Raw genomic sequence first — 27,810 nt, forward strand, 5'->3', positions numbered from 1 at the left:
CAGCTCCGCACGATAGTGAAGCAGTAAGGTCATTGTAGATTATAGGCATTTCTGAACAGATGGGGTTTCAGGTTCCGTTTGAAGCTTGCAAGGGTAGCAGATAGTCTGACGTGTTGAGGCAGTGAGTTCCAGAAGACTGGGGATGCTCGGGAGAAGTCTTGGAGTCGGTTGCGTGAGGAGCGAATGAGAGAGGAGGAGAGACGGAGATCTTGGGAGGACCGGAGGTGACGTGTTGGAGTGTAGTGGGAGATTAGTTCAGAGATATATGGAGGAGATAGATTATGGATGGCTTTGTAGGTCAGAGTTAGTAATTTGAATTGGATGTGGAATAAGATTGGGAGCTAGTGGAGGGACTTGCAGAGAGTAGAAGCGGGGTGGTATTGAGGAGAGAGGTGGATCAGACGGGCAGCAGAATTAAGGATGGACTGGAAAGGGGCGAGCGTGTTAGCAGGGAGGCCACAAAGGAGGATGTTACAGTAATCGATAAGGAATAACGTTTGGAACTCCATTCTACGTCTGAACTGGGTGCAAAAACCTAAAAAAAACATCACTATATGGAGATAAGGTATGCACACCAGTGACTATGCAAGGGGAATACATGTAATAGCAGAAACTGCTGTGTGAATACTGGCCTGAAAAATTCAATAGCTATATGTAATAATGAAATGTGATAAATGGAATCTGCATTACTGCCATGAATTTATCGATCAAGAGAAATTTAGCTACTGAATTGATCAATGCAATAGAGCCCCAACACTACACCAAAGTATTTCTCTACGTTGGAGTCCCTAGCTTGTGTGTGTCCTCTCATGCAGTTAAAAAACTTACCGTGTATGGGAAGCTGAGACCCAAGCTATATATACATATTATCATGTGGATTGGCAATAGGTGTGAGTGGGGTGGGTTCACAAACGAAAAACTACTAACAAATAAGGAATAACGTTTGGAACTCCATTCTATGTCTGAACTGGGTGCAAAAACCTAAAAAAACATCACTATATGGAGATAAGGTATGCACACCAGTGACTATGCAAGGGGAATACATGTAATAGCAGAAACTGCTGTGTGAATACTGACATGAAAAAAAAAATTCTCTTTATTCATATATTCATGGCAGTAATGCAGGTTCCATTTATCACATTTCATTATTACATATAGCTATTGAATTTTTCATGTCAGTATTCACACAGCAGTTTCTGCTATTACATGTATTCCCCTTGCATAGTCACTGGTGTGCATACCTTATCTCCATATAGTTACAGTAATCGAGGCGGGAGATTATGAGGGCATGCACTAGCATTTTTGTAGATTGCGAGTTGAGGAAAGGACGGATTCTGGAAATATTTTTGAGTTGAAGATGGCAGGAGGTGGTGAAGGATTGGATGTGTGGTATGAACGACAAGGCAGAGTCAAAGGTCACTCCGAGGCTGCGAACTTTGGGTGCTGGCGAGAGCCTGGTGTTATTTATTGTAATAGATAGATCAGGTGGAGAGTGTAGGTGAGGTGGAGGAAAGATGATTAGTTCAGTTTTGGCCACATTGAGCTTTAGGAAGCGAGAGGAGAAGAAGGAGGATATAGCAGATAGACACTTCGGGATTCTGGACAGCAGAGATGTGACATCTGGACCAGAGAGGTAGATCTGAGTATTGTCGGCATATAGGTGGTACTGGGAGCCATGGGACTTTATGAGTTGTCCCAGGCCAAATGTGTAGATAGAAAAAAAGTAGGGGTCCCAGGACAGAGCCTTGAGGGATGCCAACAGAGAGATGGCGGGATGAAGAGGTTGTGTGGGAGTGGGAGACACTAAAAGTGCGGTTGGAGAGGTATGAAGAGATCCAAGAGAGGGCGAGATCTCTGACACCAAGGGAAGAAAGGATCTGTAATAGGAGGGAGTGGTCGACAGTATCGAAGGCTGAGGACAGGTCTAGAAGTAGGAGTATGGAGAAGTGCTTGTTAACTTTGGCAGTAAGTAAGTAATTCGTGATTTTAGTCAGGGCAGTTTCGGTAGAATGATGGGGACGGAAGCCGGACTGTAGGTTGTCAAAGAGAGAGTTAGATGAGAGGTGGGAGGAAAGTTTAGCATGGACATGCTGTTCCAGGAGTTTTGAGGTGAACGGGAGTAGTGATATGGGGCGGTAGCTGTTAGTAGGGGTTGGGTCGAGGGAAGGTTTTTTTAGGATAGGCGTGACTGTTGCATGTTTAAAGGCAGAGAGGAAGGTACCAGTCATTAAAGATAGGTTGAAGAGATGGGTTAAGGCTGGAATAAGGATAGTGGCAAGGTTGGGGAGGAGGTGGGATGGGACGGGCTGAAGTGCGCAGGTGGTGAGGTTTGAGAGAAGACGTGCAAGCTCTTCTTCGGTGATGGTGGGGAGGAAGTTTATGGTGGAGGGGCAGTGGTCTGTTATGTGAAGGGGTTATAGTGATTGAGCAGAGAAGACTTGCCTTATTTGGTCGATTTTTTTCTTTGAAATAAGTGGCAAAGTCTTCTGCAGAGATGAGGGAGGTTGGAGGGGGCAGTGGTGGGCGAAGGAGGGAGTTGAAAGTATTGAATAACTGGGGTTGTGTGTTAAAGAAGATATGAGGTTTCTGAAGTAGTCCTGTTTAGCGGAGGTGAGGGCTGAACGAAATGTGTGAATTGCATTTTTGAATGCGGTGAAGTCTTCTTGGGAGTGCGTTTTCTTCCAGCGCCGCTCTGCAGCCCTAGACACTTGCCGTAGTTTTTTAGTGAGGCTGTTGTGCCAGGGCTGTCTATTGATTCGTCTCACTCTGCCATGCACAAGAGGAGCGACTGAATCAATAGCTGATGTGAGAGTGGTGTTGTAGAAAGTGGTGGCGCTGTTTGTGTCGTGGAGTGACGATATGGAGGACAGCGGAAGGATAGAGTCAGAGAGGGTGTGCATGTTGAGGTGTGCAAGGTTTCTGCGGGGAAGTGCTAGGCACTGGACAGGGGGGGGCAGGTGAGGAGGACAGGGCTGAAAAAGTCAGTACATGGTGGTCAGATAGGGGGATGGGGGAAGTTGTGAGGTCAGAAAGGTAACAGAGGCGGGTGAAGATAAGGTCTAGTGTGTGTCCATCTTTATGGGTGGCAAAGGCGGACCACTGAGTTAGACCAAAAGACGAAGCGAGGGACAGGAGTTTGGAGGCTGCTGACTGGTGGTTGTCAGTGGGGATGTTGAAGTCACCCATGATGATGGTGGGAATGTCAGCAGAGAGAAAGTGTAGAAGCCAGGCAGAGAAGTGGTCGAAGAAGGCAGTGGTAGGGCCCGGGGGTCTGTATATGACAGCCACTTGGAGGTTAGATTCGGACAGAGTGCACTTCAAAGGAAGGCAGGACAAGGGAGGGTAGAGGTGGGATTGGGTTAAAGCTGCAGTTGTTAGAAAGAAGGAGACCCACTCCTCCACCCTGTCTATTGCCAGGGCGAGGAGTGTGGGTGAAGTGGAGGCCACCATAGCAAAGTGCAGCAGGGGAGGCAGAGTTGGAGGGTGTCAGCCATGTTTCGGTGAGGCCCAGAAGGATATATTGCTGGAGGTAAAGAGATCGTGAATGATGTGTAGTTTATTACAGACAGAACGGGCATTCCAGAGCGCTCCAAAGAAAGGGAGCGGAGTAGGTGAGAGGGGAATGGGTTTTATATTGGAGAGATTGGGGTAGTTAGTAATATGTGGGGAGTGGTAAGTGGGTGGTGAAGAGGGGTGTATCATCTGTGGGGGGCCGGGGTTGGGGGATATGTCACCAGCAGTGAGAAGCAGTAGAGAAAGGGAGAGCAGGTGGGAAAAGGAGAGTGGACGGCATGGTCTGCGTGATATAAGGAGCGATCTGAGATTTAGGAGCAGGTCAGCAGATGAGGACAGATGAGAAGGCAGGAGGGAAGGGGAGATGAATATTTGTTTGGAGAGTGCTGGGGTGTGGGGATAGCAAAGGAGAGTAAGGAGGAGAGGGGCAAAGACTGTGAGGGCATAGGTGAACATGGTGGGAGTAAGGTGTTAAGTGTTGAGTTTAAAAGTAAATTGTGACAGTGGCAAACTTAGTTAGAAAGAGTTAAATATTACCTTCTGGTCACATCTGGGACATTTCTGGTATATTTCTGACACTCCACTTAATAGATCCCACTTATGAGATCACACCAGACCAAGGTCACTATAAGTCGAGCAGTGAGGCCGGCTTTTTACCGCCCGGCCGGCTAAACTATCAGCTAATGCTGTCGGACAGGAGTCTGCATAGAAGTGTGTAGTTTTTTTTTTTTTACAAATAGGCAGCTGGGGGTTGGGGGCAGCCGTACCTGCCTGCTGTACCTGGTTAGCATACAAAAACATGGCGAAGCCAACGTAATTTTTTGGGGGGGCAAAAAACTCCTGCATACAGTCCTGGATGGAGTATGCTGAGTCTTGTAGTTCTGCAGCTGCTGTCTGTCTGTATGGAGGAGAGCAGACAGCAGCTGCAGAACGACAAGGCTCAGCATGCTCCATTCACTAGTGTATGCAGGAGAGCAGAAAGCAGCTGCAGAACTACAAGGCTCAGCATACTCCATCCAGGACTGTATGCAGGAGTTTTTTGCCCACCCAAAAAATGACGTGAGCTTTGCCATATTTTTGTATGCTAACCTGGTACAGCAGGCAGGTACGGCTGCCCCCAAGCCCCAGCTGCCTATTTGTACCCAGCTGGGAACAAAAAAAATAGGGAAGCCCTTTTTTTAATTATTTCATAAATTTCATGAAATAATTAAAAAAAATTGACATGAGCTTCGCCCCATTTTTGTGTCCAGCCAGGTACAACTAGGCAGCTGGGGATTGGAATCCGCAATACAGGTTGGTCCGCAGCCACGCCAAAAAATGGCGCTTTCATAGACGCGCCATCATCTGGCGCTGTACCCAACTCTTCCAGCTGCCCTGGTGACGGGTGGCTTGCTGGGTAATAATGAGTTAGGGTTAGCTAGCTTTGTTTTACTAGCTAGCATTAAGCCAGAGATTCTTTACGTCAGGCAAGTTTGACCCGGCCATTAAGAATCTCCAATAAAAGGGTTAAAAAAAAGACACCACACAGAGAAAAAATACTTTAATAGAAATAAATACACAGACACACTTAGAGACTCCATGTTTATTACTCCCTGTCAGCCCTCCACGATCCATGGTCTTCTGTCTTCTTTCTCCTTCAACCCATGCAGCTCTGCTACATCAGCAGCGCTGCATGGGAGGAAGACGCTGCTGCTCCCCGTGCAGTCTTTTCACTCCGTGAGTGAGCTGAGGCTGCTGGCTGTAAGCAGTGACGTCACCGCTGACAGGCGCGTTGCTATAGCAATGGTGATCTCTGTTATTGACCGGCTTTGGCAGACGGTGAATAACGGAATGGGGAAGCAGAACGGGGAGCCGACCATGTGCCAGAGCATATCGCCGGTACAGGGGGATGCGCAAACGAGCACCGTGTACCGGAGAGATGTACTGACAGGACCTAGCAATGACGTCTAGCCATGTGACCAGTCTGTAGCCAATGAGATAATAGACATGTGACTGGACACATGGCTATTTTGACGTCACGATAGGTCCTATGCTGGTGCTGGTTACCGGGAGGACGCAGCAATTATCGGAAGGAAAAGCGGCAGGAGACAGAGTGCAGGACGCGTCGCGGGGACAGGTAAGTGTTATGGTAATGTTTATTAACTGTATGTGTACATTTATAATGTGTTTTTATGTGTTTGTGTTTGCCTCCCATTGGTTTCAATGGGGTTCGAGAGGTTCGTCGAACGGCTCACCGAACCGAACTCGAACGCAGGCTCCGTTCGACGAACCGAACTCTAGCCTCTAGAGGCTCGCTCATCTCTACTCCTGGTAGGGCAGCCAGTATATCAGAGTCAGTTGGCAATTCAACAGGGACTGAATCCAGCTCTTCTCCTGCTGAGGGTGTCTGGAGATAATGGACAGGCAAAGGTGGTCTGCAGCTGTTCTGTCTCCGAACACCTGAACATTGGGCTTGCCGATGACCAGGCTGCCCACATCCATACCATCTGCGTTCTATGATTTTTTTCTCCACGTTGTATTCCAAAAGAGTAGGCAGGAGTAAAGGGAGGCACATTCACACGGGGTCCACCATGAGTTGTTGGTCTAGTGGGACAGTGGACATTTGAGGCCAAAGGAGAAGGGGTCGTCAGTGTTGAGTAGCTTTTTTTTCTCACCGACTAGTAGTTTTTTCCATTGGGGTTTGATGGTCAGAACCTCATCAGCTAGAGCAGCAGCTTGTTCCACTGTCTCTGATCTCCTCTTACGCACCCATTCCTGGATCTCAGTAGGGCACTTGGCGTAGAACTGTTCTTTTAGGATGACCTGGAAGAAGGTCTCCCAAGTTAAAGCCCCCTCTCCCTCCAGCCAGTGATGGCATACTTGTTTGAGTCTGTGGGCATACATTTTGAAAGACACTTCCCCATCACAGGCTAAAGTACTAAACTGAGCCCTGTATGTATCTGGGATCACGGCATAATGTTCCAAGATAATTTCTTTAATGTTTCCATAATCGCAGTTCCACCAAGGGTATATAACTCTATAAGCTTCACAGCTCCACCCTCTAAGAGCCCCATCAGATGTCGGACTCTCTCCCTTTCTGGGACTTCCATCAACCGGCACTGATGCTCGAAGTTCTTGAAGAAGCCCTCAATGTCGTCTGCAGCCTCATTAAATGGCTTTAAATCCTTGCAGGACACTCTGGGGAATTCCCTCATGGTGGGTGCTGTGATTACAATCTGTCTCGAGCTTCTAGCTGCTTCCACAGCAAGCTGCCTCTCCAGCAATGCCCTCTCCTTAGCTAGCTCCGCGAATAGCCTCCCTCTTATCTTCTATGGTGACCTCATCTCCCAGCAGTGCCACCTCCTCGTCATACCACACAACCCACTGACCTGATTTTTTGGGGTACTTACCTCCAGCTCCCATCTTTCCTCCCCTTGCTGTGGAAATCCTTCCTCGGTGCCATCTTGCAGGCAAGCATCTTCCAAAGCCTCAATTAGTTGCTTCTTGGAGACTACTTTGTAGCTGACTCCTAATTCATGGGCCTTTGTTTGTAGGCACCCCACAGTCCAGTTCTTGTACTCTGAGGTTCTGGTTCCAGATGTTGATAGGCCGTTGTCCTCCATTACTTCTGCTCTAATGCCTCTGCTGCCAACCAGTTTGTGACGGAGTGTGCAACAGAGCAGTAAGGGACACCAGGCCGAGGAACAATCCAATGAGATTTATTGAGGCTGGGAGCATAGAACATCCAATATCAAAATGGTTTTTGAGTCCACAATGAGTCCACACAAAGGAAACAGATCTGGGGACGCCACCCGGTAATCCAACGCTAAGGAAAATTTAACAACAGTCCTTAGATGAGATCCTTAAATCCAGCAGCGTGGCAACTAATCTTCAATGTCCTATAGTCCATACATGGGCACCAAGACCTGGCCTCAGCAACAGATCCTAGCCCTTCACCCAACAAAGCATCAACTGACTAACAAAACATATGGCTGAATCTTCCACCTCGCCTTAGATCCACCCTTCTGGATGGGAAAAGGTTCACACCCACTTTTGAGTAGGTGACTATATATGGAGAAGTTTCCAGAAACTACAGGCTTGTATTGGATGAGTCCCATGCGGAGAAGAACAAAGACACAGTCGCCCACTAGATGTTGACCTAGGCCTGATTACATTAAAGTCCAGACACATAGGCCAAGGAGAGAGACGCTATTACAGCAGCAACTTGGGAAAACTGCACTTCAGCCTCCTGAATAAGAAGATTCTCAGTTTCCTTACCAAGCACAATGTCCTCAGCAAGAGCCAAGCAGGGTTCGTGCCAAACCATGGACCACATCTACACCCTGCACAGTTTCATCCAGAGCCACGTCCACAATACAAAGCATGGGAAGATATACACTTGTTTTGTGGACTTTAAAAAGGCTTTGCTCCTGAAACTGCTGGAGAGCAGAATAGGAGGAAAGACCTACGATGCCATCAGAAGCTCCTACACTGAGAACCTATGCAGTGTGAGTGTGAACGGTAGATGAACGGCTTATTTCTATCAGAGCCGCGGAGTCAGATAGGGCTGCAGCCCAAGTCCAACGCTCTTCAACATTTACATCAATGAGCGGCCACCGCTCTGGAATCCTCCATAGCATCAGGTTTCACCCTACAATGACATCAATGAGCGGCCACCGCTCTGGAATCCTCCATAGCACCAGGTCTATGATGCTCAAGTGAAAAATTCTTGCTGTCTATATGTGACTAGCTGCTGGTGTCACCAACCTAGAAAGGCCTCTAAGACAACCTACAAATCTTATAGAAATTGAGCTCCACATGGGCACCACCAATCAACCTAAAGAAAACCAACATCATGGTGTTCCCGAGGAGAAAGAAAAGATCAGACCAGCACCTTCATTTTTGCCAAACAACTGAGCTCTTGCATGAACGGATAAATATTTTTATTTGGGCATGAAAATTCACCAGTCAGGGAACAAGCCATAGAGACCCTGAAAAACAAGGCCTGCAAAATCTTCTATGCCATCTGAAGGAAACTCTATCATACTAAGCCGCCAGTGAGGGTCTGGCAAAAAAATCTACTATTTCATCATCGCCCCAATCCTCCTGTATGACAGCGAAGTCTGGGGCCCTCACACTTACCCAGATTGGTCAAGGTGGGGGATTCCAGCGCAATAGAAATATTCCACCTGGAATTCTGTAAGCACCTTCTCCAGGTCCATCGAAGCACTTCCAACAGTGCCTGTCGGGCCGAGCTGGACAGATTTCCACCAGAAGGTAATATAAATGCTGGAAAACATTTTCTATCTCTCATTATTCTGGCATTTGGCAAATAGAAATAATTCTGGTTCCTAATTGACCGAACACGGGAGAAAAACCTGCAAATGTGTCTGTATAGAGAGCGGAGGGAAAAACCTGCAGAAGAGTCTTTATAGACAGTGGAGGGAAAACCTGCAGATGTGTCTATATAGACAGTGGAAGGAAAAACCTGCAGATGTGTCTGTATAGAGAGCGGAGAGAAAACCTACAGATGTGTCTGTATAGAGAGGGAGACAAAAAAAGAAAAGACACTGCATATACAAGCAGAGCACATCCAATGCATAAATGTTGTAAATACTTTATTGACAATTCATAATAAAACATAATTTAAACAATTCATCCTATCCAGGATATCTCCAACAGCCCAATATAGACAATCAATATATAACACTGATGGTGGGATATGAGGGAGGTGTATCATGTTGTGCAGATTCGTATTTTACGCTTGGTTCACTGTCCATTATTTGTACTGCTTCTGTGTACATTGTATTGTCTGTAGGTAATCACCCCCTGTAGTGCAAGGTTATAGCTTCTTGAAGCGTTTCTGTCCCTAGGTGTGGAGGAGGGGGCCTGGAATCCACCTAACCTCTCTGCTTACCTGGGGGTTGTGGCAGTCTGTTTGAGAACATGAAGAGAGAAGGACGAAGATTGATCCTCTGGGCTGAAGGTGCGGCTCCTCTGAGAGACCTGGAAATTTATTTATTGCTTTCTGCACTAATTTTACCCTCTGTGTGGTGGATTATGTTATGGACCATTTGATTTGCTTGGAATAAATGCTCTTTGGATTATATAGCCATCTCTCGCTCTGTTGATTGTGTGATATGAGAGAAGGACCCCGTGACAAACACTGTTGTATAAAGTGATATGCATTGCAGCAATGTAGGCCTCACATGTGCCCAACAGGTGTCCAATTGGTCAATCACAATATAGCAATAATAATAATGTGGTGGTAAAAGGGATCCTAGAAATGGGGCACACAATCTTTTTAATGAACTATTGGTAAACCACAAACACACATAATAAATCATGGCTCTAACCAGTGAAACAAAGCCTCCTAAATAAGTGGTGACCATACAACCTGTCGTGTGAAGGGTGACCTATTTAGAGCTCATGGACCCAAAGAACCATGGAACCTGCACGGGCAGACGGAGACCCTGGAAAACACCCCACACGTATCGCCTGTCTGGGCTTTGTCATGGAAAGATAGTGCCATAATGTCACAAAAGTCTAGTATATATATACACATGTAGACATAATCATGATAATGATTCCAACCTTTGTGTGCTGCATCGCATGGTCCGGACCAGCTGGGACTTGTGGTTCAGTTTGTGTGGGCAATGGCGGCACTGGGTCAGAATTGCCCAATACCACCAATGCGCATGCGTGGAGAGAGCATGGGGAGGGCCTGTCAGCATAATGAAACTCACCATGCTTGCGGCGTTCAATATTGTCAGGGTAACATACAGAGAGTACAGAAATAGCCCAAGCCATAGACACGCAGGCGCGTAAGGACGGATGTGCATCGATGTGCATGCGTGGAGGAAAACTGTAAAACTTGCAGATGTGTCTGTATAGGGAGCGGAGGGAAAAACCTGCAGATTTGTCTGTATAGAGAGCGGAGGGAAAACCTGCAGATGTGTCTGCATAGAGAGCGGAAGGAAAACCTGCAGATGTTTCTGTATAGAGAGCGGAGGGAAAAACCTGCAGATGTGTCTGTATAGAGAGTGGAGGGAAAAACCTGCAGATGTGTCTGTATAGAAAGCAAAAGGAAAAACCTGCAGATGTGTCTGTATAGAGAGCGGAGGTAAAAACCTGCAGATGTGTCTGTATAGAGAGTGGAAGGAAAACCTGCAGATGTGTCTGTATAGAGAGCGGAAGGAAAACCTGCAGATGTGTCTGCATAGAGAGCGGAAGGAAAACCTGCAGATGTGTCTGTATAGAAAGAAAAAGGAAAAACCTGCAGATGTGTCTGTATAGAGAGCGGAAGGAAAACCTGCAGATGTGTCTGCATAGAGAGCGGAAGGAAAGCCTGCAGATGTGTCTGTATAGAAAGCAAAAGGAAAAACCTGCAGATATGTCTGTATAGAGAGCGGAGGTAAAAACCTGCAGATGTGTCTGTATAGAAAGTGGAAGGAAAACCTGCAGATGTGTCTGTATAGAGAGCGGAGGGAAAACCTGCAGATGTGTCTGTATAGAGAGCAAAAGGAAAAACCTGCAGATGTGTCTGTATAGAGAGCAAAAGGAAAAACCCGCAGATGTGTCTTTATAGAGAGTGGAGGGAAAAATCTGCAGATGTGTCTATATAGAGAGCGGAGGGAAAATCTGCAGATGTGTCTGTATAGAGAGTGGAGGGAAAAACCTGTAGATGTGTCTGTATAGAGAGTGGAGGGAAAAATCTGCAGATGTGGCTGTATAGAGAGCGGAGGGAAAATCTGCAGATGTGGCTGTATAGAGAGCGGATCGAAAAACTTGAAGATGTGTCTGTATAGAGAGCAAAGGAAAAAACCTGCAGATGTGTCTGTATAGAGAGGGAAGGAAAAACCTGCAGATGTGTCTGTATAGAGAGCGGAGGGAAAAACTTGCAAATATGTCTGTATAGAGAGTGGAGGGAAAAACCTGCAGATGTGTCTTTATAGAGAGTAGAAGGAAACTGCTCGTTTCAACTTTAGTTAATAAATTGATAGACAGATATATAGACATATATATAGATATATAGGTATAGCTCTAGATAGATGGATCTTTCCTCACCAGATATCAGCAGTAGACTCGTTATCCCATACAGCGTGCCTCCGGGGGTCATGTTTTTGGCTCCGGTCCTCCTTCTTTGTTGGGTGCGGGTGTTGGCTCTGGTCGCCCGCGCTCGCTCACCTGTCCTCCTGGACTGTGGGTGGATCTTCATCCTCGGGAAGAATTCTTATGACTTTTATGGCCGTCTGTGTGTATAACACTGAGCAAACAAGTCGCACTCTGCGGAGGGGAAGGAAACCTGATCTTGGACAGAGATTTTGTTACCAAATGATGTTTGACAGAAAATTAGAGAAAAGTGCAAAGAAGCAGCCACAAACCCCTCCGCCGCCCCTGCATCACATTGTGGGTGCATCTTAACCCCTTACTTAAGGGCTTGTTTTTTGCAGGATGAGAAGTAGTTTTTAATGACATTTTACCAAATAATGTTCTGAAAGGGAAAACAAACTCCTAGAACAGTGGAATGGTCAAAGATAAAAAGCCTGTCTGCCATTGCTTTATTTAACCCTAGACCGCATACCTGGGGCCTCGCAGGCCTGCTAGGTCATTTGTTTTCTATGGCAGATTGAATTGCTTGCGCGTTCTAGGGTTAAAGCCTGCTTTACACCAGGCAATCTATCGTGCGATAGATCGTCGGGGTCACGGTTTTTGTGACGCACATCCGGCATCGCTGGCGATGCCGGCCTGTGTGACACCTCCTAGCGACGCAGTATCGCTCACAAATCGTGAGTCGGGTACTGCTCGTTAGGTTCCATAATATCGTTGAATTTAGTTGACCATCGTTTCCGTGGTAGCACACGCCGCTCCGTGTGACAACACGGGAACGATGATCAGCTCACCTGCCTCCCGCGGCCGCCGCCGGCTCTATGTGGAAGGAAGGAGGTGGGCGGGATGTTTACATCCTGCTCATCTCCGCCCCTCCGCTTCTATTGGCCGGCGCCCGTGTGACGTCGCTGTGACGCCGAACGTCCCTCCCACTCCAGGAAGTGGACGTTCGCCGCCCACAGCGAGGTCGCACGAGAGGTAAGTATGTGTGACGGGGGTTACTGCCTTTGTGCGACACGGGCAGCGATTTGCCCGTGACGCAAAAAGGACGGGGGCGGGTACGATCGATTGTCAAATCGCACAATCGGTCGTACCATGTAAAGCAGGCTTTAGTGTTGATAAAAATGTTGAAATCTGTGAAAGCCGTAATGATTGTAATTTCTCCACTGCTGGAGCGGAGCGGTCACTGGTCTCACTGGTCTCACTGGTGTTTACAGCGGAAGCTTCTCGGGTACATACAGCACAGTTAATGCTTTGTGCTGTTGGAGCGATCAATGGTGTCACTGGTATCACTGGTGTTTACAGCGGAAGCTTCTCGGGTACATACAGCGCAGTTAATGCTTTGTGCTGCTGGAGCGATCAATGGTGTCACTGGTATCACTGGTGTTTACAGCGGAAGCTTCTCGGGTACATACAGCGCAGTTAATGCTTTGTGCTGCTGGAGCGGAGCGGTCACTGGTCTCACTGGTGTTTACAGCGGAAGCTTCTCGGGTACATACAGCGCAGTTAATGCTTTGTGCTGCTGGAGCGATCAATGGTGTCACTGGTATCACTGGTGTTTACAGCGGAAGCTTCTCGGGTACATACAGCGCAGTTAATGCTTTGTGCTGCTGGAGCGGAGCGGTCACTGGTCTCACTGGTGTTTACAGCGGAAGCTTCTCAGGTACATATAGCGCAGTTTATGCTTTGTGCTGCTGGAGCGGAGCGGTCACTGGTCTCACTGGTCTCACTGGTGTTTACAGCACACAGGTAGAAGAAAAGACCGGGTTTATGCCGCGCTGAAAACCACTGATGCGTGTAAATTAAAAGATTTCCTTTTTATTGGATAGTTCCTACGCGTTTCAGAGACATCCGTCTCCTTCCTCAGGAAAAGAAATCAGTTGACGGATGTCTCTGAAACGCGTAGGAACTATCCAATAAAAAGGAAATCTTTTAATTTACACGCATCAGTGGTTTTCAGCGCGGCATAAACCCGGTCTTTTCTTCTACCTGTGTGATACAAAATTCCTCTCCCGGGGCTGCAGCTAAACCACCAGGCACTCACAGGCTATCATAAGGGGTTGTGACTGGCACAACCTCATTAGGTGAGTGCTTCTTTGTCTTGTTTGTCCACCCTCATACCGGGTAAGACCCTATTGCGCTTTTTTCCCCTTTACAGTTTTACATGGTGTTTACAGCGGAAGCTGCTCAGGTACATATGTCGCGGGCGGAGGAGGGGACGCCGCGCTCTCCCTGCTGCTCGGGTCCGGCTGGCACTGCGGCCTGCTGCCGCTGCTCGGTGGCTCGAGCGATGGGCCGGATCCCAGGGACTCGAGCGGCGCTCCTCGCCCGTGAGTGAAAAGGGGATTGGGTGTTGGGGATAGTTTATTGTCCGTGACGCCACCCACGGTTGTGATTTGTTGACACCACCGCTGCTCTGTATGGGGATCCCGGGAAGGATGGTATGGAGCAGCCAGTTGTTGTGTTGCCCCTCCGTGGGTAGGGGTTGGTGATCCCGGGGCCCAGTGATGAGGTGGGTGATGCAGGGCTTGGTGGGCGCAGGGACGCGGGGGCAGCGCTGTGCCTTGCGGCACTGTGGTACTCACTCAGCCTGAGACGATGACACAGTTCTCGGTAAAACACACGGCTGGAAAGACGGTTCCCACGGACGGCTGCACTTGCTTTCCCCAGTAGGTGACGGTGACGGTCCCTCTGTCCTGCACCTATGATGATAATGGTTGCGATGGGTTCCCACCGGTAACCCGCTCCCCGGCTTGGATATGGGCCGGAGGAGCCCTACTTTGCCCGCAGGCGCTGGCCCTGAGAAACTGGTGCCCTGGCGGTGGCGGTGTTTCTCCGTTACGGTTGGACTGTTGCCTTCAATCGGGACTTGGTTGTTAGGAGACAGACGTCCCCTTCACTGATGGATTTGGCAAATTATGGCGACTCTTAGCCTTGCCGGGATCCGAAAGGCCCCTGCCCTGGTGCTGACTGTTCTTCGTATACTGCTCCAGACCGCCGGGTCACCACCCGTCCGCGGTCCTTCCAGCAACCTCCGAGCAGTTCCCCTCCAGACTATCACCGCCGTCTGCTGACCTTGCTGTCACTGTCCGGGGCACACACCCGGACCAACTTCAGGCTTTACTACTGTTTCTTTCCACCTTACTTCAGCTTTTCTCTTTAGCTCCACTACCACTTCACTCTTTCTACTTTCACTTCCCTAGCTGAACTGCCTGGTTCTTCCCGCCTCCAGGGCTGTGAACTCCTCGGTGGGCGGAGCCAACCACCTGGCCCACCCCCTGGTGTGAACATCAGCCCCTGGAGGAAGGCAACAAGGATTTTGGTTTAGCCTTGGTGTTCCTAACTGGGGTGTAGGGTGTGGTGGTGTTGTTACCTGTGACCCCTGGCTTGCCCAGGGTGTCACATTCCCCCTTAGCAAAATGCAGACCGTCCGCGGGCTGCCCATCCAACACCGGTTTTATTTTCTGAAAAAGGTAAACGGTAAACATAATACAATTTATAACATCATCTCACATCGGGAGGTTCAGTACTTAAACGTTGCTAACGGTTTACGGTTATGGTTTCCGCTCTCTCCCACCCAAGCAACCTGGCCCTGATGCTGCCCCTAAAACCCAGGCAGCACCCGTTTACCCCAGTCCTGCACCAAGTCACCCGAGCGGGATCTGTCCTTCCCCTCCAGAGGGTAGCCACCGGTTCCTGTGGTGGCTGGGCCCCGGCCTGCTCTGCTGAGGGCCCTCGCTCCAATCTGCCTCTCCGGAGGCGGCAACTGCGGAAACGGTAACGGAAAAAAGAACTTATTTACATGCCACTAACGTTTGTGGTTGCCCTGCAAGTTCACGGGCTTGTCCATGGAAAGTTCTCCATGCAAACTTTTCAAACGGTCCCCACGGGGACAACGGTGCCGGCTACGGCCAGTTTTCTCACAATCACGGTTAGACAATCTGGTAACTGTTCGGTTATCATTTCTGCTTATCATTTGCACTTTCAACACAACTCAGTGGTGGTCCCAACGGGGACTGGACAACGGTGCTCCGCTGCCCTACTCCGGACTTTCAGCTTCATCCGAGGGAGGGGGTGCAGAGCTCACTCGGCTCTCCTGGCTGCTCCTCAGTTTGGCATCTAGGGCGAACCACCCCCTCTCTCCACAGTGCCGGGTATACTGTACAATGTCACCCGGCATCAGGTTCCGCCCGGGGTGCTCTTCAGGCAGGTGGGCATTCACATCCCGCCGGGCTATAAACACTTCGGCCTCCAGGCCCGGTTCGTATATAAACCCATAGCCCCGGCGGACATCAAACCGCCTCACCTGCCCTTCATACAGCGGGCCCCGGACCCGGAACGTTGCTTTCCGGAGGCTCTCTTTCTCTCTAATTGCTCGGGCCACCAGCTCCGCCTTTTTCCTCTCTCACCGATCTCCAGGACCAGCGGTACCGGCTCCCTGTCCCAATACGGCGCTGCTGCGAGCTCCGGCGCACTGTTTCTTTCCACCTTACTTCAGCTTTTCTCTTTAGCTCCACTACCACTTCACTCTTTCTACTTTCACTTCCCTAGCTGAACTGCCTGGTTCTTCCCGCCTCCAGGGCTGTGAACTCCTCGGTGGGCGGAGCCAACTGCCTGGCCCACCCCCTGGTGTGAACATCAGCCCCTGGAGGAAGGCAACAAGGATTTTGGTTTAGCCTTGGTGTTCCTAACTGGGATGTAGGGTGTGGTGGTGTTGTGACCTGTGACCCCTGGCTTGCCCAGGGCGTCACACATACAGCGCAGTTAATGCTTTGTGCTGCTGGAGCGGTCACTGGTCTCACTGGTGTTTACAGCAGAAGCTTCTCGGGTACATACAGCGCAGTTAATGCTTTGTGCTGCTGGAGCGATCAATGGTGTCACTGGTATCACTGGTGTTTACAGCGGAAGCTTCTCGGGTACATACAGCGCAGTTAATGCTTTGTGCTGCTGGAGCGATCAATGGTGTCACTGGTATGACTGGTGTTTACAGCGGAAGCTTCTCGGGTACATACAGCGCAGTTAATGCTTTGTGCTGCTGGAGCGATCAATGGTGTCACTGGTTTCACTGGTGTTTACAGCGGAAGCTTCTCGGGTACATACAGCACAGTTAATGCTTTGTGCTGTTGGAGCGATCAATGGTGTCACTGGTATCACTGGTGTTTACAGCGGAAGCTTCTCGGGTACATACAGCACAGTTAATGCTTTGTGCTGCTGGAGCGATCAATGGTGTCACTATTGTTTTCAACAGCAGCTTATCGGGACCTGTATTGCAAATATAAAAATGGCTATTTTTGAGTTTATACATTATGTTATACTATAACATTATTGATTAACCAGACAGACAAAGTGTACATGGTTACAAAATCTTGTATATACTTAAGGATTTCTGTGTGTTTGTCTTGAATATACAGACAGACAATATACCATTGTAACAGAAACCTTATGATTTTCTTACATCACATATCTGATGGTTTTGTGTGTTTTCTATCCATTGAAATAGAAACTCTGATTTAAGCTGGGTTTACACACTGAGACTTTCTAGCGATCCAACCTGCGATCTCAACCTAGCCGGGATCGCTACAAAGTCTCTGGTGAGCTGTCAAACAGGCAGACCTGGCCAACGACCTAACAGCGATCCGGACCTGCAGAGCGACTAGCTGGTCATTGGGGACGTGCCAAAAAAGCAGGTGAACTTCACCCGACTTCATTTAATGCCGCGCGGCTCTGTGTGCCGTGTAAATAAATAAATAATTAAAAAATCCGGCGTGCGGTCCCCCCCTATTTTAATACCAGCCAGATAAAGCCATACGGCTGCAGGCTGGTATTCTCAGGATGGGGAGCCCCACGTTATGGGGAGCCCCCCAGCCTAACAATATCAGCCAGCAGACGCCCAGAATTGCCGCATACATTAGATGCGACAGATCTGGGACTGTACCCGGCTCTTCCCGATTTGCCCTGGTGCGTTGGCAAATCGGGGTAATAAGGAGTTATTGGAAGCCCATAGCTGCCAATAAGTCCAAGATTAATCATGTCAGGCGTCACCCCGAGATACCTTCCATGATTAATCTGTAAATTACAGTTAAAAAACACACACCCGAAAAATCCTTTATTAGAAATAAAAAACACTAACAAATTCCCTCATTACCAATTTATTACCCATAACAAAGCCCTCCTTGTCCGGCGTAATCCACGGTCCTCCAGCGTCGCATCCAGCTCTGCTGCATGCAGGTGACAGGAGCAGCAGAAGACACAGCCGCTCCTGTCACCTCCACACAGCTAATGAAGAGAGCCGTGTGATCGGCTGAGCTGTCACTGAGGGTTACCTGGATCCAGCGGTATGTGTCTAGTCAGTCTGTCCGACCAGATGAAGGCCGAAATGAAGGCCGAAACGTTCCGACCAGATGAAGGCCGAAATGAAGGCCGAAACGTTGTCATAGGCGGACTTTCTGCATCTGTATCATCTTCTTCAATAAAAATACAAAAGAGACTTTCATTTCCTTCGTTATTACAATTGGGAAATAAACGGTGTGCCAGGGCTACTTTAACTCTACAAATAATTTTTTCCTGAGCACCTGTGAAGGTGATGCTAGGTCCTTTTTGTTCTTGCTGTATGTATAGAGCAGTATAAATACAGAAAGAAGAGAGGGAAGGAGAATAGAAAGGAAGTAGCTTTGGCCATAGCCAAAGCGGGGTCAGAGGGGAACTCAGATGAGTGGAGTGGTAAGGTACAGAACTCAACTGATTCTGAAAACGTCACCGACCCAGAACAGGAGGATGAACATTTCAGTGGGGAGAAGGCAATTGATCCTCATCTTAACCCAATAAGAGTTCATCCTATATACCATAGACAAGTTTTAGAAACAGTTAGAGGTAAACAGAACAGAAATATGGTAGAGGATTGCAGTCAACTTCATGATCATTTTTCACAAAGGTCAAATGAACCTTTGATAACTTGGATAGTCAGATTATGGGAGACGGGGGCTCATGGAGTACAGCTGGATGCTGTGGATGGCCAAAAGTTTGTTCAACTCAGCCATGAGCCTGTAGTGAAGGACGCATTTTGTTCCTTGATATTTCAGCGACCACATGTGGTTTGTAGTATGATGGATGTTGTGGCTATGGCATTGCAGCATAAATACCCATCTGAGGCGGACTGGCCGCCCAATGAGAAACCATGGTTTACATTGAAAGATTGTGCTCGGAGATTGAAGGAGGAGGCTATGAAAAATGCTATTTCAGCAAGTACATATGACAATTACATGCAAGTTGTTGTAAGTGTTTCTATTAGAAATTGTATCATTAGAAATGCCCCTCCAGCTTATAAACATGTCATGATGGCATTAATGGTAAATCAGACTGGGAAACCCATCTCCAATACATTGGAGGCGATCCGACAGTTAGGGGGTCTGGGAGAATGGGGTCCCAAACAGAGAGGTCAGCTTAATTTTGAAGAACAGTTTAACAACGTCAAAAGTAGTAAAAATCGTAGATCCCGTGTTACCAGGAGAGATATGTTTATGGCCCTGATAAAGGATGGTGTTCCTTGGGATAAAATAGATGGGATTAGTACTGACGAGATGTGGAAATTGTATCAAAAGAGAAAATTGTATCAAAGGAGAGGACTCAATAAAAAGTCAGGGGTTTCACATAATAAAAAGGTTGCAGCAAAAGATTCTCAATCTCCACAGCAAGGGCACAGCAGGACACGGGGAGAAAGAGGGCCACTTTCTCATCGTCACCAGCAAAGCCTACACCACCGGGGGTGGAGGATCTTTATGCTGAAGTCAAATGTTTGGTGCAGGAAATCAAAGCCCAGCAGAAGAGGTTATCATCATCTTCCATCAAGATGTCTCCATCTGAAATGGAAGATAGATGGGGGGAAATTGATAAGGATAATATTGAGACCACAGAGGAGATTGCCACCAATACAGAATGTACAGAGATATGTAAAGAGATAACTATTACAAAAGCCATTCCTGCTCATAAACAATACAGAGCCATCCAAATGTTCACAAAGGAGAGACTGGAAACCAGGAGAATCCCTGTGTTCAGTCTATTGGAAGGGCAATTATTTTTGCTATTGTTTGGTTGGTCATATATTTACATACCCATGCTGCTAATTAATACAGCAAAATATACCAATATGGTTGGGTAAATAGTGAGCTTTTTTGGCTGCCAAGTTAGATTTGAATCTTTTAGCATATGGATAATGGACTGGATAAAATTGTGTTTTGTGTATTATTTGAGCTTGTATTCTAATCATGTTTGTGCTTTCTTTTTAGACTGGAGACCAGAGTTTTACATGTTTTACAGAGTTTTACATGTTTAGCCAAAAACTGGCTAAGTGATAGGAAACAAAGGGTGGCTATTAATGGTACGTACTCGGACTGGGTCTCAGTTCATAGTGGGGTACCACAGGGGTCAGTATTGGGCCCGCTTCTTTTCAACATATTTATAAATGACCTTGTTGGGGGCATGCGGAGTAGAATTTCAATATTTGCAGATGATACTAAACTCTGCAGGGTAATCAATACAGAGGAGGATAATTTTATATTACAGGGAGATTTATGTAAATTGGAGGATTGGGCTGAGAAGTGGCAATTGAAGTTTAATGTAGATAAATGTAAGGTCATGCACTTGGGTAGAGGAAATAACATTTATGATTATGTACTTAATTGTAGAACACTGGGTAAAACAGACACAGAAAAAGACTTGGGTGTATGGGTGGATGGTAAACTTCACTTTAGTGGACAGTGTCAGGCAGCTGCTGCCAGGGCTAATAAAATAATGGGATGTATTAAAAGAGGTATAAGTGTTCATGAAAAAAATATAGTTCTACCTCTGTACAAGTCACTAGTGCGACCGCACTTATATACTGTGTACAATTCTGGTCACCGATATATAAGAAGGACATAGCTGAACTGGAGAGGGTGCAGAGAAGAGCCACCAAGATTATTAGAGGAATGGGGGGGCTGCAATACCAAGACAGGAAAAACGAAGGCTTAGGGGGGATCTAATCACAATGTATAAATATATGAGGGGACAGTACAGAGACCTTTCCAAAGATCTCTTTACACCTAGGCCTGCGACTGGAACACGGGGCATCCGCTACATCTTGAGGAAAGAAGGTTTAATCATAATCACAGACGAGGATTCTTTACTGTACGAGCAGTGAGACTATGGAACTCTCTGCCGCATGATGTTGTAATGAGTGATTCACTACTAACATTTAAGCAGAGCCTGGATGCCTTTCTTGAAAAATTTAATATTACCAGTTATGTATATTAGATTTTATGACAGGGTATTGATCCAGGGAACTAGTCTGATTGCCGGATGTGGAGTCAGGAAGGACATTTTTTCCCCATTGGAACTTGTTTGCCACATTGGGTTTTTTTTTGCCTTCCTCTGGATCAACATGTTAGGCTACGGGTTGAACTAGATGGACTTAAGCTGGGTTTACACACTGCAACATCTCAAACGACATCGCTGTAACGTCACCGGTTTTGTGACGCAATAGCGATGTCGTTTGCGACATTGCAGTGTGTGAAACACATCAGCGACCTGGCCCCTGCTGTGAAGTTGCTGATCGCTACAAATCGTTCAGGACCATTCCTAGGTCCTTTGTTTCCCGCTGTGCAGCATGATCGCTACAAAGTTTCAGTGTGTGAAAGACTTTGCAGAGACTTTGTTAGCAACTTCCCTTTCAAAAAGCTGCTTATCAACGTCCCCAACAACCAGCTAGGTTGCTCTGCAGGTCCGGATCGCTGTTGTGTTGTTGGCCAGGTTTGCCTGTTTGACTGCTCACCAGAGACTCACCAGAGACTTAGGGAGGTCGCTGTTACGTCACAAAACCGGTGACGTTACAGCAATGTCCTTTGCGATGTTGCAGTGTGTAAACCCAGCTTTAGAGTCTCCCTTCAACCTTAAAAACTATGATACTATGATATGATGTTATTAGAGCATTCAGGCTAAAACAATGAAACAAGTAATCATCCCATTGTGATGAATGGGTATTGTATTTACCTAATGGTTGTTGTTTGTTTTATGTGTATGTTCAATCAGGACCACAATAGGCTTGTAAATGCCATCTCAGTATGATGGTCTCATAGTCCAAAGGTCAGATTTGGCCTTCAACTGATTTCAGTTATTAAGAGAAGGGATAGATCAGGATTATTAATTGAGGTAATTCTAATGAATAGTGGAGACAGTGACATGTTAATACAGAAGTGAGATAGAATAGCTAAGTTGATGGTACTGTCTATTTCTAAAATGTAGATAGTCAGAGGGAGGGCTCCTTCAGTTCTGCAGAGAAGATAAATGATTTGGATCTTCACATCCTATCAATGATTGTGCAAAAATTTGGGTGAAACAATTGAGTGACAAAGGTATTCCAGAACCTGCTGACGTCATTGGTCGAGGAGCAGACAATGTGCTGACAGTTATGAAACAAGAAAAGTGGGAATACATCCCAACTGACAGATGAGTAATATGTGTATTTTTGTCCCTTTAGATCAAACTCATTGGCGCCACCATGGGCATGGATCTACTTCCGTCAGAAGCCAAGCAACCTTCAGACCGAAAACAGAGACCAACCATGGAAAATGTGGCCTTATTGAAAACCAAACAGAATAAGACCTAGAAGAAGAAGATGTGACCCAAAACTTCACCTCCAATCTGTATTGTGCCTATACAGTTAGGTCCAGAAATATTTGGACAGTGACACACGTTTTGTTATTTTAGCTGTTTACAAAAACATGTTCAGAAATACAATTATATATATAATATGGGCTGAAAGTGCACACTCCCAGCTGCAATATGAGAGTTTTCACATCCAAATCGGAGAAAGGGTTTTGGAATCATAGCTCTGTAATGCATAGCCTCCTCTTTTTCAAGGGACCAAAAGTAATTGGACAAGGGACTTTAAGGGCTGCAATTAACTCTGAAGGCATCTCCCTCGTTAACCTGTAATCAATGAAGTAGTTAAAAGGTCTGGGGTTGATTACAGGTGTGTGGTTTTGCATTTGGAAGCTGTTACTGTGACCAGACAACATGCGGTCTAAGGAACTCTCAATTGAGGTGAAGCAGAACATCCTGAGGCTGAAAAAAAAGAAAAAATCCATCAGAGAGATAGCAGACATGCTTGGAGTAGCAAAATCAACAGTCGGGTACATTCTGAGAAAAAAGGAATTGACTGGTGAGCTTGGGAACTCAAAAAGGCCTGGGCGTCCACGGATGACAACAGTGGTGGATGATCGCCGCATACTTTCTTTGGTGAAGAAGAACCCATTCACAACATCAACTGAAGTCCAGAACACTCTCAGTGAAGTAGGTGTATCTGTCTCTAAGTCAACAGTAAAGAGAAGACTCCATGAAAGTAAATACAAAGGGTTCACATCTAGATGCAAACCATTCATCAATTCCAAAAATAGACAGGCCAGAGTTAAATTTGCTGAAAAACACCTCATGAAGCCAGCTCAGTTCTGGAAAAGTATTCTATGGACAGATGAGACAAAGATCAACCTGTACCAGAATGATGGGAAGAAAAAAGTTTGGAGAAGAAAGGGAACGGCACATGATCCAAGGCACACCACATCCTCTGTAAAACATGGTGGAGGCAACGTGATGGCATGGGCATGCATGGCTTTCAATGGCACTGGGTCACTTGTGTTTATTAATGACATAACAGCAGACAAGAGTAGCCGGATGAATTCTGAAGTGTACCGGGATATACTTTCAGCCCAGATTCAGCCAAATGCCGCAAAGTTGATCGGACGGCGCTTCATAGTACAGATGGACAATGACCCCAAGCATACAGCCAAAGCTACCCAGGAGTTCATGAGTGCAAAAAAGTGGAACATTCTGCAATGGCCAAGTCAATCACCAGATCTTAACCCAATTGAGCATGCATTTCACTTGCTCAAATCCAGACTTAAGACGGAAAGACCCACAAACAGCAAGACCTGAAAGCTGCGGCTGTAAAGGCCTGGCAAAGCATTAAGAAGGAGGAAACCCAGCGTTTGGTGATGTCCATGGGTTCCAGACTTAAGGCAGTGATTGCCTCCAAAGGATTCCTAACAAAATATTGAAAATAAAAATATTTTGTTTGGGTTTGGTTTATTTGTCCAATTACTTTTGACCTCCTAAAATGTGGAGTGTTTGTAAAGAAATGTGTACAATTCCTACAATTTCTATCAGATATTTTTGTTCAAACCTTCAAATTAAACGTTACAATCTGCACTTGAATTCTGTTGTAGAGATTTCATTTCAAATCCAATGTGGTGGCATGCAGAGCCCAACTCGCGAAAATTGTGTTACTGTCCAAATATTTCTGGACCTAACTGTATGAACTGCACTGGGGAACATTCTCTAACAGAAGAGATGATTGCCCTAAGGACTCAAAGTGTTACACCAGCTGATCTATCAGAGGACTTGTCAAAGCAAAATAGGCAGATGTCAACAATTAAAAATACAGAATCAGACAGGCTATAAAGAGATTGCTATTATTTGTGGCTCTCATACAAATAAAAAATGCAAACGTATGAGGGCAGGAAATAATATGAGATTAACAATATAATGACCGTTTCATCATATACACAAAATGTAAAATTGTTAACAAAATCACAGATACAAGGATTATCTATAATAATTGTAGGAACACTCACTGCAGCGGCATATGCAGCTAAAGCAATAGGACGATTCTCTTGTTTGGTGGCTATATTTATCACAAGTAGAGATGGATTTATACTAGATTAATTACATTACACAAGATGATGGTAGATGGTGGGAATGGGTACTTTCTTAGTTACCTGATTTTGGATATATGCATTATATATTACGAGTAATTTTTGCTATTGTGCATACATTGCTTTGTGTTGTACACAGTGTACGCTAAAATTATGCCGTTAGGGTATGGTACCTGGTATAAATAATGTTTGGCTCAAAATAGCCAAGGGTGGAATGTATTGCAAATATAAAAATGGCTATTTTTGAGTTTATACATTATGTTATACTATAACATATTGATTAACCAGACAGACAAAGTGTACATGGTTACAAAATCTTGTATATACTTAAGGATTTCTGTGTGTTTGTCTTGAATATACAGACAGACAATATACCATTGTAACAGAAACCTTATGATTTTCTTACATCACATATCTGATGGTTTTGTGTGTTTGCTATCCATTGAAATAGAAACTCTGATTTACTTTAGTTCAACAATCTGATGTTTTATGTGTTTGCTATATACACAGACAGACAATATATCCATTTACCTAGCTCAAATACCTGATGTGTATTCTTGGGAGACTTGAATGCTGTGGGTTTATTAGCCCATTGTCTGATGTGTGGTGTATCTCTGATTCATCTATGCCCAAAGACTGGCCATCAAAGGGCATGGATCAATAAGACTACAACACATTAACTTTAAGGGGTGCTTCACACACAGCGAGCTCGCTGCCGAGATCGCTGCTGAGTCACGCTTTTTGTGACGCAGCAGTGACCTCATTAGCGATCTCGCTGTGTGTGACACTGAGCAGCGATCTGGCCCCTGCTGCGAGATCGCTGCTCGTTACACACAGCCCTGGTTCGTTTTCTTCAAAGCCGCTCTCCTGCTGTGACACACAGATCGCTGTGTGTGACAGCAAGAGAGCGACAAATGAAGCGAGCAGGGAGCAGGAGCCGGCGTCTGACAGCTGAGGTAAGCTGTATCCAAGATAAACATCGGGTAACCAAGGTGGTTACCCGATATTTACCTTAGTTACCAGCCTCCGCAGCTCTCACGCTGCCTGTGCTGCCGGCTCCGGCTCTCTGCACATGTAGCTGCTGTACACATCGGGTTAATTAACCCGATGTGTATAGCAGCTAGGAGAGCAAGGAGCCAGCGCTAAGCAGTGTGCGCGGCTCCTTGCTCTCTGCACATGTAGCTGCATTACACATCGGGTTAATTAACCCGATGTGTACAGCAGCTAGGAGAGCAAGGAGCCAGCGCTCAGTGTGCGCGGCTCCCTGCTCTCTGCACACAGCGCTGGTAACTAATGTAAACATCGGGTAACCATACCCGATGTTTACCTTAGTTACCAGTCTCCGCAGCTTCCAGTCGGCGGCTCCGTGCAAGCGCAGCGTCGCTTGCACGTCGCTGCTGGCTGGGGGCTGTTCAGTGGTCGCTGGTGAGATCTGCCTGTTTGACAGCTCACCAGCGACCATGTAGCGATGCAGCAGCGATCCTGACCAGGTCAGATCGCTGGTCGGATCGCTGCTGCATCGCTAAGTGTGAAGGTACCCTAAGGCTTGTAATAGTTCAAGCCTCTATAAGATCAGATGAAATATAGCACAGACAGAAGCTCGTGTTTCCTGCCTCCGTGAGACGTCCGGGCAGTGATGTCCAGGAGTCCTCTGTCTATGTCATGCTTCTCTGACCTCCAGACAGATGATGTCCAAAGCTCCTTGGTGATGTAAGTATATTTAACTGTACTTAACCTTTGTATGTTCAATATACAAAAGTGTACGCAATATCATACTTTTCCTTTAAGTTTGTATTTCATATTAACCTTTATAATAAAATTACTTATTTGCCTTCTTTAAAGCCGTATCTGAACCTTAGTGTTAAAAATATTAGCAAAACAGGACCATACAGCGTAGTTAATGCTTTGTGCTGCTGGAGCGGTCACTGGTATCACTGGTGTTTTTAGTGGCAGCTTCTCGGGTACATACAGCGTCATTAACGCTTTGTGCTGCTGGAGTGGTCACTGGTGTCAATGGTGTCACTGGTGCTTTCAGCGGCAGCTTCTCGGGTACATACAGCGTCATTAATGCTTTGTGCTGCTGGAGTGGTCACTGGTGTCACTGGTGTTTTCAGCGGCAGCTTCTCGGGTACATACAGCGTCATTAACGCTTTGTGCTGCTGGAGTGGTCACTGGTGTCAATGGTGTCACTGGTGCTTTCAGCGGCAGCTTCTCGGGTACATACAGCGTCATTAATGCTTTGTGCTGCTGGAGTGGTCACTGGTGTCACTGGTGTTTTCAGCGGCAGCTTCTCGGGTACATACAGCGTCATTAACGCTTTGTGCTGCTGGAGTGGTCACTGGTGTCAATGGTGTCACTGGTGCTTTCAGCGGCAGCTTCTCGGGTACATACAGCGTCATTAATGCTTTGTGCTGCTGGAGTGGTCACTGGTATCACTGGTGTTTTTAGTGGCAGCTTCTCGGGTACATACAGCGTCATTAACGCTTTGTGCTGCTGGAGTGGTCACTGGTGTCAATGGTGTCACTGGTGCTTTCAGCGGCAGCTTCTCGGGTACATACAGCGTCATTAATGCTTTGTGCTGCTGGAGTGGTCACTGGTGTCAATGGTGTCACTGGTGTTTTCAGCGGCAGATTCTCGGACACATACAGCATTGTACCTGTGAAGCTGCCACTGAAAACACCAGTAACAGTGACACCAGGGACCGCTCCAGCAGTGTAAAGCGTTAACAATGCTGTATGTACCCATGAAGCTGCTGCTGAAAACACCAGTGATACCAGTGACCGCTCCAGCAGTGGAAAGTGGTAACAATGCTATATGTACTGCAAAGCTGCTGCTGAAAACACCAGTGACACCAGTGACCTCTCCAGCAGTGGAAAGCGATAACAATGCTGTATGTGCCCCAGGAGCTGCCTCTAAAAACACTAGTGACACCAGTGACGGGTCCAGCAGTGGAGAAAGTTAACAATCCTGTATGTGCCCAAGAAACTGCCACTGAAAACACCAGTGACACCAGGGACAGCTCCAGCAGTGGAAAGCATTAACAATGCTGTATGTACCCATGAAGCTGCTGCTGAAAACACCAGTGATACCAGTGACCGCTCCAGCAGTGGAAAGTGGTAACAATGCTATATGTACTGCAAAGCTGCTGCTGAAAACACCAGTGACACCAGTGACCTCTCCAGCAGTGGAAAGCGATAACAATGCTGTATGTGCCCCAGGAGCTGCCTCTAAAAACACTAGTGACACCAGTGACGGGTCCAGCAGTGGAGAAAGTTAACAATCCTGTATGTGCCCAAGAAACTGCCACTGAAAACACCAGTGACACCAGGGACAGCTCCAGCAGTGGAAAGCATTAACAATGCTGTATGTACCCGAGAAGCTGCCGCTGAAAACACCAGTGACACCAGTGACGGCTCCAGCAGTGGAAAGCATTAATAATGCTGTATGTACCCGAGAAGCTGCCGCT

The 27,810-nt window shown here is 46.8% G+C and overlaps 1 protein-coding gene and 1 long non-coding RNA gene across 3 annotated transcripts in view; both read right to left on the minus strand.

Moving 5' to 3' along the window:
- Positions 1–11,779, minus strand: part of LOC142316896 (uncharacterized) — a 105,032-nt gene extending 93,253 nt beyond the window's left edge. For both annotated transcript variants that reach the window (XM_075352657.1, XM_075352656.1), the window contains exon 1: positions 11,560–11,779. In XM_075352657.1, coding sequence (XP_075208772.1) covers positions 11,560–11,710 — 151 coding nt within the window. In that variant the 5' untranslated portion in view covers positions 11,711–11,779. The remainder of the gene's footprint in view (positions 1–11,559) is intronic.
- A 2,505-nt stretch (positions 11,780–14,284) lies between these two features.
- Positions 14,285–27,810, minus strand: part of LOC142316898 (uncharacterized) — a 66,737-nt gene continuing 53,211 nt past the window's right edge. Inside the window, exon 3 of the long non-coding RNA XR_012754637.1 lies at positions 14,285–16,863. This is a non-coding gene — a long non-coding RNA (uncharacterized LOC142316898). The remainder of the gene's footprint in view (positions 16,864–27,810) is intronic.

Source organism: Anomaloglossus baeobatrachus, chromosome 6 (assembly GCF_048569485.1).
Source record: "Anomaloglossus baeobatrachus isolate aAnoBae1 chromosome 6, aAnoBae1.hap1, whole genome shotgun sequence".
NCBI classification, from domain to species: Eukaryota; Metazoa; Chordata; class Amphibia; order Anura; family Aromobatidae; genus Anomaloglossus; species Anomaloglossus baeobatrachus.